The sequence below is a fragment of the Dermacentor albipictus genome, unplaced genomic scaffold, assembly GCF_038994185.2.
Source record: "Dermacentor albipictus isolate Rhodes 1998 colony unplaced genomic scaffold, USDA_Dalb.pri_finalv2 scaffold_13, whole genome shotgun sequence".
Classification (NCBI taxonomy): Eukaryota; Metazoa; Arthropoda; class Arachnida; order Ixodida; family Ixodidae; genus Dermacentor; species Dermacentor albipictus.
The window spans coordinates 5110034-5131329 of record NW_027225567.1 but is presented as its reverse complement, the minus strand read 5'-3'; the positions used below and the strand labels follow the sequence as shown (position 1 = coordinate 5131329).

The 21296-nt window shown below is 45.7% G+C and overlaps 1 protein-coding gene across 1 annotated transcript in view; it reads right to left on the bottom strand.

The window, feature by feature from the left end:
- Window positions 1-247: 247 nt before the first annotated feature.
- LOC135912965 (neural cell adhesion molecule L1-like) overlaps window positions 248-21296 on the bottom strand; it is a 36545-nt gene continuing 15496 nt past the window's right edge. Inside the window, exons 2-8 of the mRNA XM_065445584.2 lie at window positions 20097-20182; window positions 19153-19426; window positions 12221-12514; window positions 9840-9940; window positions 8032-8242; window positions 7306-7485; window positions 248-515 (exon numbers count right to left, since the gene is read on the bottom strand). Coding sequence (XP_065301656.1) covers window positions 394-515; window positions 7306-7485; window positions 8032-8242; window positions 9840-9940; window positions 12221-12514; window positions 19153-19426; window positions 20097-20182 — 1268 coding nt within the window. The 3' untranslated portion in view covers window positions 248-393. The remainder of the gene's footprint in view (window positions 516-7305; window positions 7486-8031; window positions 8243-9839; window positions 9941-12220; window positions 12515-19152; window positions 19427-20096; window positions 20183-21296) is intronic.

Here is a 21296-nt window from a genome sequence, read left to right as displayed (position 1 = left end):
AGGAACTGAAGTTGTCCTACAATAATCCATCATCATCATCATCCTAATTTGCTCTTGTATGACTTCTGCAAACAGCTTATGCATGGAAAGCTCAGCTAAGATTGTCCATAGTTTCCTGATCATTGGTTGCTTATAGAAGCCAACGTCGTTGAAGAAAACTAAGCAAAACGCAGGGGGGCGGAAGGTAAGAGGAAAAAATACAATACAAGCAATAGTACAATAGTACATTTATTGACATCAACATAAACCCATAAATTAAAACAAAGCAACCACAATGTTTTTCTTCTTTCTTTTTGTGATTCGCCTATTTTAATCATGATTGTCATGACTACATTTTAGCCTACGTTCAGAGCGTGGCTCATGTAAGGCACCATAGTAGCCATGGTGATCAGATCACTTCTGGGGTGGCCAAGGTATCGTCAGAGTGGCAGATTTCCCGCGCAATTGCCGCTCATCAGTCGCCATGTTGAAAGCAGACACTGAGAAGCTGCACTCCTGCGCCCGGGCAGGGAGACCTATAGAGTGAAGCGATAGTCAAAGTTGATCCCGGGTACTACATTCATGCCAGTCATTGTGGGCACTGAAACAGTATTAAATTTGGCAAATTGCAATTATTCTTACTTATTTCGTAATGTTACTCTCATGTTCGGTGCTAAGAATTGATAGAATTACTATGCACAGCACTTCAAGTATTAAAGCGAGAAAAATGGGAAAGCAGACGTTACGGGCAACAAAGGGTGAAACATGGTTTCATGAGTTACGATCAGCTACACTCTTAAACAAATGTACACCTTTTGGGTCGTATCTTTCCACGAAACAATAATCATAATCTGTATTGCTTGCGTTTCCTTTCTTGAAAACTCTGCGATCGCTGCTTTCCTGTCTAGAATGCTCCATCGTGCTGATAACGTTCATGCCGTTCGTGACGTGGAAGTACCGGTCTCGCAGCGTTAAAGAAAGGAAATGCAGCAAGACAGATGTCATTGTGTTGCAATATACGACCGAAAGGGTGTAATTTTGCTTAAGAGTGTAAGTGACGCTATAACCTGGACATGCTCTATATTATTACGGGGATGTTGGGAGTATAGATTATATTTACAATATATATACAAAATGAGTCTGAGTAGTTAAGATGGCTGACCAACAATAACCCGCACCAGCCAGCGTCTCGCGATCTTCTTCTTGCTCTCTTCATTCATCCTTCCGTAAGAGGAGCCCCGGGTGGTGAAGCACCGTCGTGGCGCATGCTAGGCAAAGAAGTGCGAGCGAAGTGTGGCTTTAGCCGCGAAACGCGCACGACGTCAACAGGCGGCGGACTTGAGGATGGATCAAACTCTAACGGCACGATCTCGTAACTGACTTCGTTAACTTGACGTAGGACTTCATAAGGCCCTGTGTAGCGAGAGAGAAGCTTCTGGAAGAGGCTGAACCAATGAGATGGTGACCAAAGCAGCACCCAAGCACCTGGGGCGAACTGATCATCCCGATGGCACTGGTCGCAACGTTCTTTTTGCAGATGCTGCGAGGCTAATAAGCGAGATCGGGCTATTTGACGCGTCATGTGAGCGCGATCGATGACTTCGCCAGCGTACTCAGTGGCAACACGAGGCACAGAAGGTAGGATGGTGCCAAAGGGCAATGCAGGGTCGCGACCATACAAAATATAAAAGGATGAATATCCTGCGGTGTCATGTCGGGACGAGTTATACGCGAATGTCACATAGGCCAGCGTGGCATCCCAGTCGCTGTGATTGTTTGAAACGTACATTGACAGCATCTCTGCGCGCGTTCGTTCATTTGTGGGTGGTAGGTGGTGGACAGCTTGTGCTCAGTGGCACAAGGGCGGAGGAGGTCGTCCACAACTCGAGACAAGAACGAGCGACCACGGTGTATAAGTAACTGTCAAAGTGACGTCGTGAAGGAGAAAATCGGCGACGTCTGTTGCGCAACTAGTCGGCAACGCATTCGTTAACGCGTAGCGTGTCGCTTACTCAGTAGTGACAGCGATCCACTTATTCCCTCTAGTCATCGTTGGAAAAGGGCCAAGCAGGTCTAGGCCTACACGAAAGAACGGTTCAGAGGGAACTTCAATTGGATGGAGTCGTCCGACAGGTGGTAGGGGAGGTTTCTTCCAGCGCAGGCACAATTCGCAAGTTGAGACATAACGACACACAGAGCGGTAGAGACCCGGCCAGAAGAACCCGCGTCGTACGCGGTCGTACGTACGCAAAACTCCAAGGTGTCCCGCCGTCGGTGCATCGTGAAGTTGTTCGAGAGGGACGGATCACATATGACGAGGAAGGACAAGGAGCAACTCGGCGCCGTCAGGGTTGATATTGTGGCGGTAAAGGACGCCGTCATGCAGCACGAACATGTGGCATGTGCTGTCGGTGCGGCCAGATTGCACTCCGGCGATGATGGGCTGTAAGGATACGTCACGTTGTTGTTCAGCGCGCATGTCGGTCATGTCAGTCAAAGCCCTCACGCAGGTCACCGGATCATGCGCAACAGGATCAAGGGGATCCACGCGATTACGCGAGAGGCAGTCAGCGTTCTTGTGCAGACGCCCAGACTTATAGTTGACAATAAATGAAAATTCCTGGAGCCGCAAAGCCCGGCGACTAAACCATCCTGTGGGGTCCCGCAGGAAAGACACCCAACAGAGGGTGTGGTGGTCTGTAACGACCGAAAACGTGCGGCCGTACAAATATAGCCGGAACTTTCCGACAACACAATCTAAAGCCAAGCATTCCCGCTCGGTGATGGAGTAATTTCTCTCGGCAAGTGACAGCAGGCGGCTCGCGTAAGCTATGACGCACTCGGTACCATTCTGCTGTTGGGCAAAAACAGCGCCAATGCTGTGGCCGCTTGCGTCAGTGTGGACTTCGGTCGGTGCAGATGGATCAAAGTGGGCAAGTATGGGAGGGGTGGTCAGAAACCCGAGGAGAGCGGCGAATGCGTGAGCCTTCTCCGGGCCCCATGAGAAAGGCGCGTTCTTCTTTAGAAGATCTGTCAAAGGCCGAGCAACGTCGGCGAAGTTTTTGACGAAACGGCCTGTTTTTGTCGGCCTGTGAAGAACACAGGTCGACTAAGCAGCGCACGTCAGAAGCAGAACGTGGCACAGGGAAGCTGCATACGGCGCGAACTTTTTCCGGATCTGATTGGACACTAGATGCGTCAACCAGGTGTCCCAACACCGTAATCTGACGGTGCCCGAGTTGACACTTCGTGGAGTTCAGTTGGAGGCCGGCTTTTCGGAAGACCGAGAGAATGGCAGCGAGTCGGGTAATGTGGCTGCCGAACGTGGGAGAAAAAACAATAGCGTCGTCAAGGTAACAAAGACATGTGATCCCTTTGTAGCCTCGTAGAAAAGAGTTCATCATACGTTCAAATTTCGCTGGAGCATTGCATAGGCCAAAGGGCATGACTTTGAACTGATATAAGCCATCCGGCGTGATGAAGGTCGTCTTCTTGCGGTCCATTTCATCAACGGAAATCTGCCACTAGCCGGATCGAAGATCGATGGACGAGAAGCACTTTGCTCCGTGCAAGCAGTCCAAGGCGTCATCGGTGCGTGGTGGTGGGCAGACATCTTTGCACGTGATCTTTTTTACATGGCAATAATCGACGCAAAAACGCCAGGTACCATCTTTCTTTTTCGCAAGGACGACAGGCGAAGCCTAAGGGCTGGCTGATGGCTCGATGACCCCTTTGCGGAGCATTTTGTCCACTTGTGATTGGATGACTCGACGTTGAGCATGCGATACCCGATAGGGACGCCGACGAATAGCATTCGTGCCTCCAGTGTTTATACGGTGGTGAACGACAGATGTTTGACCTAAAGGCCTGTCGCCAAAATCAAACATGTCACTGTACGATTCAAGCAGGTGGCCTATGTCCGTGGCCTGTGCAGAGGTCAGGTCAGGTGCAATCATTTCCGCAATGTCATGCGTTAAGGAACCAGAGCTGTGAGCTGCAATTGGCGCTAAGACGGCCCGCTCGGCATTCAGAATCTCAATGTCAAATTCGGAACAACAAGAAACGCTGGCCAAGAACATGCCGGCTGGAATCACTCAAGGACACAGGCTGAAATTCAGAAGCGGTGGAACGACGTCGTTGTTAGTAACCGTGACCAACGTATGCGGAACAGCAACGTTCCGGTCCAAAAGCACATCGATGATGGGGCGAAGCACATATTCACCGTCAGGAACCGTCAGGGCGGTCGGTCAAAGTGACGTAAGTAATTGCCTCGGGTGACAGACGCACATCGTGAAGAGAGCGCAAGGGCGGTGGGGCGGTGCTCGAGGCATCGGCGAGTTGAGGCAGTTCCAGCAGAAGAACGCCGGTCGCGCAGTCGATGAGAGCAGAATGAGCGGATAAAAGTTTATCCAAGAATAACGTCGTGCGTAACGTCAAATTTGCGTAACTACCTACGCATACATCAGGCGGTCAACCGCAGGGTTGTCTGAACAGGCCAATCAAACGCTCTCCTCGTTCATAGGAGGTAACATTTGTTTGCTTGAAAAACGAATAACATTGCCTACACTGAGCAGCTTGTGTTATCTAATTAGCTGACAAGAGGCGAGGAGCACGCTCAAGGGCAGAGGGATTGAATGGGGCCGAGCCACTGCAGTGAAAATCGACAATCGGATGAGGAGGGTGGTGTGGGCGTCTGGGATTGGTCCGCTTTCCCTTACTTAGCCTGCGGTGGTTGGTCGAAAATCGTGGTGGCATGCAACGGAACCTTAATAATTACGCTAAAACGGACCCTCAGCAAAGCAGAATTGGCAGAACGAGGTCGTTAACGTGCCTGAAGTGCTGGAAAAATTTGCGCGACCACGGAAAGAAGTTTATTATACGGAAATAAAGTCATGCTCTTGGGCAGGTGCGAGCAGCCAGTGCCTGAGCGATCGGCGGCAGCCATCTTTTATACCTTTCGGAACGGGGCGGCCTGCAGCTATTCAGAAGAAAATTCAGTTTTTTTCGGCATATTATTGCACCTCTAACGCGTATACGTCAATCTGACGTGTGAGCTTTTGCAGTTTTGTGACGTCGCGTGACAGGTAGATGAAGTGGGTGCAGCCCGAAAACTTTTGACCAATAGCCGAGGGCTAATAGCAAAAAGGCGTCGAATCAGAGATAACTATTTTTCTTTTGTTCGGTCAGATCAAACATAATCAGTGTGTACACGTAATATCAGATGGCGAGCTATCGCGGATTTCATGACGTCGCGTGACAGACAGGTGAGTGGGGGTGGTCCAAAAAAGTTTTTGACCAATCGCGGAGGGCTAATTGCAGAATTGGAGTAGAAAAGTTTGGAATAGCATTGCGTTATAGCGCCCCAGTTCTCGTCTAACGATACGCACCACGTCCTCTGATGGTTACGCATGCTGCTGTGCGGGTTGAACTTCACAAATCGACGTTGCACCAGTATTGGAAAGTCTGGCGAATGGTTGCAAGACGCGTCGGCTTTAGGCTTGTTCGAATTATCGGCACTCTTTAATGATTGCATAAACTGGAGAACAGCTTTTGCACATGAGCAGATTAAACGCGTCGTCAGCAATGCCCTTAAGCACGTGCCCGGCCTTCTCAGCTTCTGTCATGTTGTGATCAGCCTTACAACACAGTGCCAGCACCTCCTGGATGTACGAGACATAAAACTCCGTGGGGGATTGGGCAAGGGAGACCAGTTCCTGCTTTGTGGCAATTTTACGGCCGGCTGGTTTGCCAAACAACTCTGCCAACTTCTGTTTGCGTTAGTCCCAACTGGTTAGCTTTTCTTCGTGGTTTTCGTAGCACACCTTTGCCGTGCCTCTTAGGTAGAACAACAGGTTAGCTAGTATAAGCGTAGGGTCCCATCTGTTGATTCCACTCCCGCGTTCGTACATGGCCACCCACTCTTCAACGTCGGCGCCATCGGTCCCGCAGAAAGTTCCAGGATCCTTGGGTTGCACAACGACAACCGAAGGTGGCAACAACGTGGCTGGCGACGGTGACGTAGGAGGCGGCAACGACGTTGATCCCGCGTGCTCACCGTCATTCATGGTGTGGGCGGGGATGCGACGTCCACTGCGGAGATCCGTTTCCAACCGTGGTAGCCCGCACCTCTCACCAATATGTTAGGGGGACGTTGGGAATATAGAAGATTATATTTACAATATATATACAAAATGAGTCTGAGTAGTCAAGATGGCTGTCCCCCAACAACCCGCAGCTGCCTGCGTCTCGCGATCTTCTTCTTCCTCTTTCGTTTATCCTTCCGTAACAATGTTAAGTAGTCCCAGCACATTAATTTCTGTTCACGGAATCCCGAAACACCAGAAAAAGACACGTATAAAAGCGTTGTTGGCGCCATGCTGTGAACCTGATGTCAACTGAAGTTCGGAGCATTGCAAGTGAACCTACCCTGCCTTATGGGACAAACGTGTCACCAACAATAATGATATGGGTGTAATGGATTGCGTTTTTGTCTTTCTTTTTTTCCAGTCTGCCAAGAAATCGACGCAACACAAATACGTTTCTAAGACCACGGATATATTTGGTTTGAAGTCCATCATGTATATTTTGAAGCACCACAAGAAACTGTGACAGCTATAACAGAACCTCAGTCACTTTAAGCTTTTAGTTAGAAAAGGTAAGCGCTTTTCTACACATCTGACCGAAGAAAACGTAAGAATCTGATGTTCCAACTAAGATAAATAGGAATAAGTAGGATAAAACAGCTCACGTAGCCCATAGAACATACAACCGATGGCCTTTTAGAGTTACATAATGGGCACAAAGATGAGAAACACCACCGAGACGGCAGAAGGTTACACTTAGTAATTAGATTATGAAATACTATAGGCTTGGGGTGGCGGCTGCTGGTGTAGAACAGGTGACGGGATCCCTGGGGGAAGCATTCTTAGTGCAGCAGACTTAACATGTAAAATATGATGGTGCATATGTACACACAAATGTACCTAAGGGGTGCCCTGGGCATATTGTGGCATTTAAGGGGAAAAAAACGTTTCTGTAGTGAGCTGGCGCTCGCCATGAATCTCTCCCTGTGTTCTAGTCTGTACTGCATTAATGCATGCGCACTTGAGAATATGAGCTATATGTATAAGGCACCGACTACGCAGGAGCTATTTATTGGGGCAGTCAGTTACATCAAATTAGCTTTATGCTCGTGCAATACGGGAGAACACGAAGGGAACGTTTTTAGGAAATTATTTAGAGATAATGTTGAATGGATAAATGTCCGGCAATAATGAACTCATCACGCAGTTATCAGGCGGGAAAAAAGAAGACAGGATTGCGTACCAGGGATGGCAAGAAAGGATTGATCAGTGGTCGCAGCCATTAGATGGTCCTGGTCACACTGCCAGGAGACCACGTAGCCCGTCAGCGGACCCCTTGGCTCGTCCGGCGCCTTCCACTCAAGGTGAGCTGAAGAACCATCTTCTGTTGCATTCACTGTCAGTCCACTAGGCTTACTCGGCTCTGCAGAACGCGTAGCGGAGACAACACGTGGCGATCAACACTGTGGGCAGAATCTATGTTTAAACTGGGTGTTGCAGTATATTCCAGTTGATGGCACCAGGTTGCTGCTTTTCTATTTCTGAAGCACCGCGTGTCAGAGGTTCCAACTGAAAGGCCCCAGAGTATGTTTTAATGCATTTCAGCTTCAGCCTTTGCTTCTCCGTTAAGTTCGCCCATATTGCCTCAAGGTAAATACATCGGCTAAGCCGCGTGCAAAGAAAATTTAGTACAGAGGCACGACAGTTTCGTCATTTTTTTCATCATCCTCAATTCCAATGCCACGGATAGCTGAAACATGTGATCATGAGTGACGATAAACGGCGATACCGCGTATTGAAACTCGTGATTTCTGTGAGCCTCGATGGCCACGCACAGTGAGCGCATCAAGAGCGACCGATTGAAGAGCTGTAAATAAGCGTAATGTAGGCAGTACCTGGCACCTTCGCGGGACCTTGGATAATGAACAAAAAGACCAATATTTACTGTTGAATTTAGCAGCAAAAATACCTGACATGTCGGTTGCGATGTCCACTGTGTTTGCATCACCACATCCTAGGTTGTTGCAGCCTCTCACTGATAGTGAGTAGGTCGTGTGTGGTCTAAGATCTGAGAGCCTGACGTATCCCGCTTTGAAGGAGGAGTTCCAGCCGTGCAACACGACCTCGTCGCATTCGGTCGAGTTCTCGCAATTCACCCAGTTGCTGTAGTTCGTTGAAACCTGAGGAAGAAGGCGAGGACAGCAGCACAGCGATAACGCGGTCATTGGGAGGCGTGAACCGTGCACATATTGGTTACACCAACAATGCGCGCCCATATTTACATAAAATGAGTTAAGCGCATGGGAAAATCCGTATTTTGAGCTCGATTCAAGTACGCGTGCGCGCAAGCAAACAATGAAGGCTTCGAAGCGGCTGTATATTCAAAGAACCCCAAGTTGTTAAGACCACGTAATTCAGCCCGCTAACTCCCAGAGAATAATTGCACGAAGAATTCTATCGCTCTTAGCGTGCCTTACAACTTGCCCTTCGTTAAGTTCAGGAGAGACTAAGACATTCTTTGTTCCTACACTGACCTAGATTTGTACACAGTAGGTAAATTAACAGTGCATTGATTGTTTTATATATTGGGGTCATTAGTTCGATATGAGCTTAGGGAGATTCGCTTGGGACGTTTCCGCTTAATACGTATTTGGTCACTCTTGCCATGTGCGACTGGGCAACTTTGAGGCCAAAACCCCGAGTGACTACATCATGGTCCCCCCTACTCCAATGAGATGGAGAGACGGGATAGTTCGTTGAAGTTCATAATGAACAGATCTTGAAGCACACGACCACGCACAGTTCTTGTGGTCAAGGTTGTGTGGGACAAACCGGAATATACGACAACGATCGCAACCGGGAACATCGCGCATTCTTAAAGGCCTCAGGAACTCCACATCTTGCGAACCATTGAAAGAAATATTATCTGGCTTTCAAAGAAAAAAAATTATTTTTGGACATCTAGATTAACTAACTCGCTAGTTCGTAGATTCAGATAATTTCAAGAAACACTAAAAAGCGTCCGTCAGTCAAGCCACAATCATTTTACAAAATATGGAGTTGTACTACCTTGATAATTCGCATTTGCCTGCGTTTTCTTTGTGTAGTAATACGTAGTGTACCGGGTGGTTCTTATAATATGACCTCTTGTTTTGGGCTTTGCTGCGAGTGCGCGAGAAATCGTTTAACAACTTATAAAGTCTTTGGCTCAAAAAAAAAATATGTTTCGGTTGTGAGCGAAGCGCTATCCTATCTGAATTTCCAATCTCTTCGTGTGTGTGTGTGTGCGTGCGCGTGTGTGTATGTGTGTGTGTGTGTGCGTACGTGTGTGTCTGTGTGTGTGTGTGTGTGCGTGCGTGCGCGCTTCAAGATCTGTCCAATATGAAATTTCATCTCATGAAAAAAGGGATGCCATCCCTTCTTTTATTTAAATGAAGGAAGTGATTGCCTGGTGATTGAGGTTTTACGTGCCAAATAAGAGGGCCCTCCGGAAATTTGGACCACCTGGATTCTTTAACGTGCAACTAACCCATGTACACCGGTGTTATGCATTTCGCTCCCACCAAAATGCAACCGCCACGGCCGAGATTTGATCCCGCGACCTCGTGCTTAGCAGCCCAACACCATAGCCACTAAGCAACCGCGGCGGGTAGAAAATGGAAAAAAAAACTGCCTTTATATTGCCGTCTTACGTGTCATGACTTGTGACATGGCATACAAACTCAAACGAAGTAGAGAAAGCCACTCAAACGAAGTGCATCAATACGAGCAACCAACCTCTACATGCGTAACGGTGCTGTTGAGAAATATCCATGACACAGCGGCTATGTCTGGCGTGGACTGGAACCCTCTTGTGGACAACGTTGGAGCCAGAGGAACTGTTGGACGGGAAAAGAAACAGAACCACACATACGAGCAATTCACAGTCACCACGTAAACAGAACTAAAAACAGCAGCCATACAGTGAAAACTACTCCGTTGATACACTGGACTTTAACCGGCAGCATACACTGCTAACTACTTCCTGTGAAAAATGAACATCAATAATTTCATTTCACAGCACCGCAATAACGTGCCTCATATATACACTATTATCACGTAAAACATACAAACATCCTTAAACTTAATGGACTAACGGTAAGAACATGACGTCATATTTAGGGCCACTTTAGCGATTTATGTTTAACTTAAGGATTAGTGCTCTTCCATAAAAAACAAGCCTTTGTCGTTTATTTTTAGGTCATTTGAGTACACCGTTTACTCTAGAGGTGTTCTGGATCACTATCTCCCGCCTGGAACATTTTTTTTGCTTAAACGACAAAGTTCATTAGCTATGCTTTTCATGATCACCAAAAAACTTCTTCGCTTATACCTAATTAGCTTACCTGAATTGTATTTCAAGTTAATCCTGCATTTTTCGCGAAGCATAGACTACTTCACTGGATTTGCTGTTCTAACGATGCCTGATGGTAAATTTAATCAGGTGCCTCCTTAAAGCGCGCGAGATGCAAGGTAAATGAGCCTGAGGAAGTCGCGACGTTGTTTTTTTAAAGGGACGCACAACTAATTTTCATGGTAGCTATTTCATTTAATGCAAAGGAGAGTTTACTGGTCAGAATGTCTAATAATGAAGTGGTAACGCGGAAAACGACGTGGAAAATTTTTATCAAAATTTTTCGATCTGCAGTGATGATGTAGTCGTTCACGGGAAGCATGCTGAAAACGCTGATAGGTGAGTGCGATAGCGATTATACGCCAGCGCTAGTGGGAGGCAGATGGCAAGTGCGGCCGTAACAGTGAGAAATTATTATTTTGTTTATCAAGTCGATGTTCCGGCAGTTGATGTTTTCCGAAGTGTTACAGTGTTTCTTCGATAACAGCTACGTGTTTTTACTGTTTCCTGTCCAACTGCGTTGCTATTTAACCAGTCAAAACGAAACCAATCGGAGCGAAAGCAAAATGACGCTTTTACACATGATACGCAGTTCAGCGTGTTGCCGTAGCCATGCGTGCACTTTTTATTTCCGGAGCATATAATTAAGTTCAAGTGTCTAATAATATAGCAGTTGCAATGTCAAGCAATAATTGGGCTGTACTTAATAACAGCCGGTTTACGTACAGTAATCTCAGACTATATCCGAAGTACCAAGATTTCACTGCCAGGCCTCGGCACTTACTGGTTCTTGAGACCTTCTTTGCCAATTTAAAATTATTGTTCCTACTGAAATCGCGAACACCATGATGGATTCTATCACAATAAATCATGGTCAATTCACTTCCATGAACCTCTCACAACACATTCTGGCCACTAGCCAGTCCCTTTATTAAGCGCTTCAGGCAACAGTGCTGGGACTTCCGACTACTTCCATTTGAAGGTCTTATTTTTTGTTTTAAAGTGACAGCATTATTTGCCTGTTCTAACCACTTCGTGGTTTGTATGTGCCCAGCTGTTCATGGCCAACTAAGAACATACGTGAGATGTTACTACTTGCCACTAGACAAAAACAAATGAAATTGCTCGATGATCGATTGCGAACCCTGTGCCCCCAGCACAGAAGTGCCTTGCTCTAACCATTGGGCCATGGACTCACGTCACCTAAAAGGCGGAAAAATCAAGGGCGATTAGGTATCCCTACGTGGCTGAATGCGAAGGCATGCATGAGAAGTCTCTCCGATGATGGCCTCGGCCGCGTTAGCGTACTTGCGTTGACGTCCAAAGAAGCCGGGCGCAGCAATTGACTGACATGCCGAAGTCCATCGAAGCGCACGGCAGAACTCACCGAAATCACCGCACCGACTGGCATCGCCGCGACGCGCGGCGCTATACTTCATAGACTGGTCACACAATTGCCGCGTCCCGGCAACTTCGGCTTATCTAACCGTAATCTTTACCGGGAAGCGCTTGCGGCGAACGCTATGCGTGAAGGCGAGCATTCTGGTTACGTTTTCTTTCCCCCACATGGTCGGCGCCGCCACCTCAGCGAATGTATCATGTGGTGGTGCTTCAAGCAACCCAGCGCGAACTACTAATTGGACAGTAGTGTGATTGCCGGTGATTAACAATTGGCAGCTGTAGGGTGCACAAGAGGCATAATTTTGAACATGAAAAGGGCACAGGTTAAGCAAGACTATAGGCGGCATGGCTGCTTGTTGCTTACCGAGAGGCCAAGTGCTTACGGTGGCACTTGCAGGGCGGCCGTACTCTCGTTTTCCTGGGGTCCTCTCCAAAGAAAGCAGCACCTGAACTTCGTACTCTGCGCCTGAGCTGAGATTCCCTATCGTAATCGCCTTCTCAACAGTATGGACGAGTCTGTAGAAACCATTCGTCTTCACTGTCACTTCGAACTCCGGGTTCAGCTCTGGCGCGTGCCGCAGGAGCGTGATGTTCCATTCCAAGTAGAGGGAACGGGTGTCGTTCGATAGGATTGTTGTAATTATAGGCGTGGGAATAGCTGCGAAAATTGCAAAAAAGGAAAAACATTACGTGAAGGAAGTTGCCGCAAGTAACAGGAAAACGCACAGCAGTCTAAGAAAGAAAACAGCATTTTCGCTTATGTTCTTATTCTTTCATACCATGGATGGGACATCTATAATTTTCCCCTAACAGATTATTAATCTCTGTGTAATTCACAATTTAGAAATGAATATTCTTGTTCACATGGCAGCAGCTTTCCTTTGACATAGCCGTCCAGATTAACATTTATTCTGGTAGTTTTTCTAGATGTTTCTTGCCTTCGCTATCCAAATTTGCATGCTGGCAACACGTGTAGTTTTCTTTTTTTTAATTAATAGTGCTCTATTTTTAAACACCTGAGGTTTCGGCAAAACAAGCAAGTGCTTGTTAGCGCGGAATGAGATACAGTCGCACGTATGGTGAAAACAGATAGAGTGAAAGAAGTGTAAGATTCGAAGGCTCTGCTCTCTTATTCTACGTGACTTTGCCATAGAACAGAATGTAGCGTAAGCAAGGCTTGATACCCACAAGTTTCTCCAGACTCTTCACGCCTGTATGTAGCATGTATAATTTTTAATCTCAGTATGCCACTTTCACCACACTCTTCGTGTATTCAATAAGCATGTATAATGTTCTTGTTCTCAATGACTTATCTGGTGACTTACTGGAATCCTAAGTAGCGCCAAGAATACAAGGACAGACATAAGAAAGACAAACATGGCGTTCGTGTTAGCACTACTTAGGATGCCAGCGTGACAGAACAAGTAGCACGAATTACTGCTTTACACTTATTCAACCTTAGAGATCCAAAAATCGTTTTATTCTTCGTGCACTTGCTTACAATTTCAGCCTGTGCCCCGACAACATAATCCGCACGTTTATGCTCATATCAGTCCATACGTACTTTTGAAAAAACTTGAGAGTGCCCTCGAAATGGGTCTGTTAGCACGAGCGCGTAGTATAGCATCTGTCTAGTCAGCTATAGGTTAGGTTTTCTCAACTACTTATATCGTCGTGCCAATTGAAAGAACGAACGTTCTCACACGAAGAAATCTTTCGTTGTCGAGCTAGTGGTACTGATCTCAAGTTCAACAACAACATAAGCAAACAACTGTTGGGCCCATAGCCAAGGCTAGTGTGGGCCCATGTCGTATACATGCGTATGTGCTACGGCGATCAGGACAGTGATGAACAAATGCGTATTGATTATACATAATTGTACAGGATGAGAAACAATTAAGAGGGGAAAAAACATACATCAGTGCAACAATAGAATAGTATTACTGAAAAAATATCACCGCAAAGACAGAGCCACATTCTTAACTAATTTTTGAGAGATATAATCTTTTTATGGAAAACAAAAAGTTACTGTCACTCTTCACTTCTATTGGTAAGGCGTCCCATATTTTTGTACCATGATACTGAATTAGTCTTTGACAGTGTGGGTTTCGGGTAACTGGTAAATTGAAATTTATGTTAGTAGCGTATCTAGTATTTCGTGTAGGAATCACAAATACCACAAATACGTTGCTGCTGCGCACTCGTAACGGCTTTTGCATCGGATGAAATCTCTCCTGACTGACATCTAAGAGGCCGCTCTCGCAGATAGTATTGTTGCTGGTAGCCACGAAAGATACTGTGAATTTCCGCAGCTGTTGCAAACACTGTAAATAATCTAAATGTTGTAAATGCTGCTCTTCCAAACTCTTAACACTGGTGTTCTCTATCTCGCCCTTCTTCTTTTTCTGTTTTCTCTTGTGTGGTCTACATTTAGCCACATCCCTGCTGGCACATGTCCAAGTGTCAGCAGTCAGCTACAGACGCATGGTGCTGCCATCGGAATTGCTTTCTCCTTTTCGTTCTTCTGTGTGCAAAAAAATAAAAACTGGAGCAATTCTATGCCCCTTTACATTGCTGTTCAGCACTATGTGATTATCATGTCATTGTCCTGAGGGTTTCTTCATACGTGCAGCTTAGATCGCGATTGTGTGCCACAGCCTGGGACGGCTGAGGGCTGAAGTTTAGGCGGAAAGAGTACGTCACGAAGTCAATCTTCACAATTCAACGTTGTCTGACACCGTATACTCCTTTTTCCTGAACTCACGAGACTTTCTGCACTGTAAATGATAGCAACCACGCCTGCCCGTTTTCAAGACGCTTACGGTATTGTTTGGTTAACGGTAGGTTTTAGCAGTTGCGGCCGTCATAGCGTTGGCCTAAGGCGGCGCCGACGAAGAACAATGTCTTATGTCAACAATGAAGCAACATGTCAATGGCACTTGAGACGACTACACACTGCCATTTTTCATCTACTGTCATGACCTACTAAGCTTTTGGGAGTGTTACACACTCTATTATATATTAGCGAAATGTGAAAACACCTTGTACTTAGATTTAGGCGCTCACTAAAGAACCCCAGGTGGTTCAAATTCTCGGAGTCCCCCACTACGGCGTATCTCATAATTATATCGTGATTTTGGCACGTAAAACCCCATAATTTTTATAATATATTATTAGACCTACGAAATTATCATATCATGGTTTCTTGCTATGCTTTTCTTCTTCCATGACCGCGAAAGACAGTACTGAAGGAGATCCAGGCCGATTCCAACATGACCCCACTGATCAGTATTATAACGACCAGCGCATTATTTAAGACGAAGACACACAGGGGGACGAGGGCGGGCACTGTTTAGCACTGCGCCCATGCTCGTCTTCTTGTGCGTTTTCATCAACTCGCCCAAAGCTACACCTTACTGAAGCATATTCAGGGTTTCATATTAAAGGATTAATGCAGTGACTTTGTTGTCATTAGAGTTTTTTTTTTCAAGCTTCATACATAGAAATCACGGATGCGATTGATACCAAATGCAACGAAACACCACTGCGCTGAATTTTGGAGCAGTCAACCAAGATGTGAGCATTATCCAGCAATTAGAGCTCTGATATAACGAAGAGATGCGCTTTAATTACAGCGACCACGAATATACTTGCCATGCCTCGAAATTTGGGACATTGGCCAAAAGTGCCACCTCCCAGCGGTGGATGTAAAGCTGTCGTGTCGTTCAGTGGGAACGTTTTTTTGATGACTGTGGCAGAACGCTTTTCGACGCACTCTACACTGAATTGCCATACATTAAGCTGTGCTCTATCACTTAGTGCTATTTGGCTCTATATCCAGGAGCTCATCTATACTCTATAACAATGCTTTTAGAAATTTACGCTTTCATCTTCCCAAATCCTATTACTGACGTAGCCTTTGAGACTCACTCTCCGCACGAGGAAACGATTGCCTAAGTCACTGAGGTTTGACAGGCACTTTAAAAAAAACATACAGTGAAGTAGCATTGCGCTGGTGCGTACGTGCTTTTTATGCCCTCGCGGGCCTGAACACCTGAACACATGAACGATTCAGAGCTGTTACGTAAAATTGATTTTCCGAAAGGTGAGAAATCGCATACGGCCTATATTTGCCTATATTTATTTAGGACATTCGGAGACGAGGTTCAGCATCAAAGCACCTCGATTGCTAATTCTGTTTTCACAGACATTTTCTTTAAAAAATTGTCTGCACTGCGGAAAAACTAAATTACGGAATACGGTCTAAGAGAGAAACCATGCTCTTCACGGTCCATGTTGTGTCCGTGCTTTTCTCCGAACCAGTGCCAACAAAGAGACTTCAAGATGATCTCAAAACACACTGACCACTGAATGTTTATTCTTTGTTCAAGCAGAATAAACACTGCCTCGTGATGAGCAATAAAGTAAACAGATGACACACACCAGCACAAGTGTCCAAAGAAAAAAAAACGAGAAGGCATGCCTAAATAATGTTTATGCTGAATTCTGATGTTAAGCACACAGCTGTTGCAGATAAAAGAGGGCGCTATTTGCAACAAGCCAACAACAACCGAAACAATATGCCTAATCTAGGCAGAACATTCCTATAGTAAAATGTTATACTTTGAATGCTAGCGGACTTCGCATGCGCAATTAAATTTTCTTCCTTAAGACACGTATTTAGAATATAATGACAACATTTTCTTAGCAAACTGCTGGTTGACACTGCTATGGGACTTTGTAAGGAAACATTATCATTTCAACTGGATTCTACAACATTTATAATCAGAGACCATCATCGCAGAAATACATGGTATCGGCATTGTTTCACGCTCAAAAAGTTCGCCGTTTCGCCCGAAAGGCGACGCATGATAACGACAGCAAAGTACTAGACAACTGCACCAAGTATAAGGGTCGCATTGTTTGCGGCCGTATAATTTTAATTGAACATTTGCTTACTAAATAAATTACCAAGTGCCGAGTTACGCACGCAGGCACAAATGAACAGATCGCACTCGCTGTCACAACGCTGGCGTGATGAAGAGCGACAGCAAAGGCCAGCGAACGTTTCGTGCTGCCTCTGGCTTCAACGCGTCTTCGGAACTGGATTCCCAACCGTCAACACTTGGCGCGCAAGAACACAGCGCACGCGTAGCCACCAGCCATCTTGGGGCGCCTTTCCTTCTTCAGCCCGCTCGTTACCTCCGAGATAGGGGGCGCGGAGCAGCGCTCAGCCGCACCGTGCACAGCAACGGCCGGTCTACAAGAGGAGACGTACGCTCACGTGCCCCCTCTCAGCCCCACCGCCGGTCCATTGCGCGTGCAACAGAAGGCGAGCGGAAATAAGGCGCGCAGCAAGCCGCCATACTTCTCGGCTCACTGCCGCACGCACTGCCTTACACCTACAGCATACGGTGGGAAGGGTGGGATAGGATGTTATTGCACTTCAACCTTATATGGAACAATAGGGTGAGAACAACGGTGAGTCACTCTAATTAATATCGCAATAAAACCATGTGCGTACGTGAGGTAAGATGGGTACCCGCCACCATCGTCAAGGATAGACGCGTATTCGAGTCGCGAGTGCAGGACGCGTGTCGTAACTGTTCCTGGGCAGAAGTGCGTTTGCTGTGGTGCTCTGACACGCAGAGTATTTCCGATAAATTGTGTTACGCCCTGAAATATGCACGGGTCCTTTACGAGGCTGCAACCAACTTGGTGTTGTTCACTGTCATCTTGAGCAACCTATATTTTTAGTACGAGCTTAGATAATTAGTTGATTATGAATACTAAACCAGCTCCTAAAAGTTTTGCTTTAAACGCAAATTCTCAGTTCAAAACATTGTAACTTGTACAGGTTTGTTGAGCAATACCCAAATAATTTCGTTGAGTGGTCATAACTGCTGTGTTATTAATTTTTCCGGACTACCTAAGCTGTCCGGTGGCGACAACTACAAACCAAATCATACAAGAGCCCGATACTAATGCACGCTATTTATCCAGACATATACACAACAGATAGATGCAAAGTGTGTGGCACTAGAGCCACGCTAGAACACATGCTATGGGAATGCCAGGAACTAATAGAGGACAATGCGAGCGCAGCCTCCATCGACAGCCTCCGCGCGTGATGGCAGGCCGCGCTGCTCATCTCGAACCTGGAAGACCAACTCTGGGCAGTCCAGTGGGTTAAGAAAGCCGCCGAGAGGCAAGAACTCTTGGCCGTAACTTCGGTGGGTGCCCCAGCCCACTAACTCGCCGGACGTGAATCGTTCTGATTCAAAATAACGTTTTCTCTCTCACTCATAAAGAAAGCGCGCGAGATTTGACAGAACAAGTACCACGGGCCTCCTCGCTAGGCGCGCAGCGACTTTAGTGCCCTCATGCAAGCTACCACCTAATTATTGATGCTGCACGCAGAGGAAAAGAAAAAAATGGACTGACCTACTGAACAGGCCGCAATCAAAAATGATAGATCATGGCCGTGCCCGTCATCTCCGAAACATCACCATCCGCCTCCGAAACCTCCTCAAGCATTAAGCTCTCGTTAACAGAAAAAACGCTGACAGAGATTCAAGAATTTAATTCATAATTTACACCATATACATATCCCATGACCCCATTTGCTTCATTGTATGAGCAGGCAGGACACCTATAGGTAAAAGTCGAAACGAAGACGTTTATGTTTCATCTATCTCCACATCTGAAGTCCTGTTCATGCCTGCGGCTTGTCAAATTTGAGTTATGAAATGCTACAGAAATGGCATATAATGTCACTGCGGCACGGTGAAGCAGGCGACGGGGTACTGTCGAGTTTGCCCTTAGTCTATTCCTCACAATAGCGGCCGAGGACCAGCTTTTCTATACATATTATCATTATCGTCTATAGCATATATGTTATCAATGCATGAAAACATGGCTATGAAAATACTTATGCACAGCAATTTTACCTGTGGTCAAGGGAATTCTGCTCTTGGGGTCACCATTTCACACATCCTCTTTTTTGAATTGTTAATTCACAATTAGTTTTTTTTTTTTGCTTAAACCAGGAAAACGTGCCTCACAATTCTTGTGCACTATCATGGTATATTGTAACACTCTAAAAAACGTAATATTTTAGTTTTTATATTTCACTTTCTTCATGTAAAGGAGTCAAAATGTCGGCATTTATGCAGCGAAATGCAAGCTCGTAATGTTGTGCACAAAGTGCGCTGTGAGCGCAGAAAAAGTTCCGTCTGCGTTGTAAAATAACGCTTGCACAACCCCCCTCCCCCTGCCAGACAGGCGCCATCTCACCTGAAGGAGGAGTGGTAAAAGTTGTGCTTGTCTCGCTGCTGCATAATTCGGCACCACATGCTGTGACTTTGACTGTGTAGTTCACAGACGACAATAAGTTGAACAGGGGCAGACTGTAGGATGACGATTCCTGCGAACTTCCGTCAAGCACAATAGTCGACGTCTGGAGGCGTGTGCCGCCAAAAGAGTATCGGTCACCCGTGTTCAAATTGTCGTCATAGCGGCAAAGTTCGACTGCGCATGTACGCAGTGGTGCGTCAAAGGATCGATAAATCTGGAAAGTCCAATAAAAGTAAGTCATGAAAGAGCAACAAAAAAAACCGTCGAAGATGTATGCCAATCATAGCAACTCGTCAAAGATAGCGAAGTTGCACAAAAGTTCTCATCCGCTCGGGATGTCCAGACGGCCTGTTTTGCCATTGCTTGCAATCTACGCGAGTTCGCAAATGCTTCTCGATATCCGGTGCAAATCCTTCGCTTTATACGAACATATTCAATTGTTACACAATATCCTCGCATAGTACGTCTATACCTTCTCTTATATCCTACGCCTGTTCGTGCATGCTGAACCGGTTCTATCAGCGCCCGCATCTGGCTGCACCTTTCTACAGTCATCTATAGGGACGCGTTGGCGCCTGCTGTTAAGCTTTAGCAGTGGGAAAACTCCGATGCCGCCTATTTAAATACATGTAAAATGCAGAAATGCTTTTATGAGACACGTGTGCGGATGAAGCTATGTTGATGTTGTTAAAACCTCGGCGGTAACTTAATCAGGTCTGAAATTTGGGTCAGAGGGACCTAAGCGACAGGTTGACTTCGTCAGCATTTCGAGCAGTAAGAGCATTTCTTCACCAGTCAACAAGAAGAGAAGCACCCGATGAGAAACACGCTATAATAATTGCTTACCGAGTGCTCCGTTTAAGAGCCATGGTACTATAACTTACCACAAACCTTCGTGCAGGACTCGCAGCTTGCCATGAAATGATAACGCTGGTTGGGTCAATGCTCTTCGCCGACAAGTTAGTGGGAGCTGCGAGAAATAATAATAATAATAATAATAATAATAATAATAATAATAATAATAATAATAGTAATATATTTATTACCATTTTGTTGAGGATACAGAGAGGTTTACGGCAGAGGTAACAAAATGGCAACAAAAAAGAGAGCACTGATTGAAACGAAAAATAGCTTCAGCTGAATAAATAGAAAGACAAAGCAATTGCAAAGCTAGTACCAAGGACATCAATGATAACTGTAAGGAAACAGAGCTCAAAATATATAATCGCATACTTTCAAGCACAACTATAAAAAATACAACAATCAACATAATATTCTCAAATGCATCTTTAGGTTACGCGTAGAGGTTACAGCAAAAAGTTCTTCTGGTAACCCATTAAATAGGTCAGGCACATAAGCACACCGCATTGCCTTTCCATACCTTGTTAAGCTCCGCGGTACATAACATTGAATGGCTTTCACAACTTCCGATTAGCAATATATTTAACTTTTAAAAAGTCTGAATTCCAAAAGTGGCGATCAACAACAGTTTGTACGAAGAGGGAATGGAAGGAGCGAAGATGTAAGAAACGGAAAATATCCGCCCGGGATGGGATGTGACAATTATCTGCAATGCTCTTTAACATGTTTTTTGAAGATGCTATCTATTCGGCAATGCCAACGAGAAGGACATGACGCAAATAAGATGATTCCCTATGTAAGAACACTATACGCAAGTGCACATAGTTTTCTTCGCAGACATTGGAGCCGAAGATCTGATAATAAAGAGTAACCATGAAACCTTCCGTAGTCTGGCACAAACGTAAGCCAAGTGGTCATGCCACGATAAACTACTATCGAAAACCACTCCGAGATATTTGAACGAATTTACATATTCAACGGGTTCGCAACGACAACGGAGTGAATCATGATCATGTAAAAATACTTGTGTGTCTGTAAGGGCTGTCTTTAAAGGATTTCTGAAACATATTATTTTGGTTTTCTGTGTGTTCACTGAAATTCCGTTCTCAGTGAACCATTTCATTACGTAATTTATGTTTTCCTGCAACACATGAACTGCTGTCTCGTAGTTCATATGACTTGTGAGCAAAACATTGTCCTCCGCGTACTGAAATATTGCACTT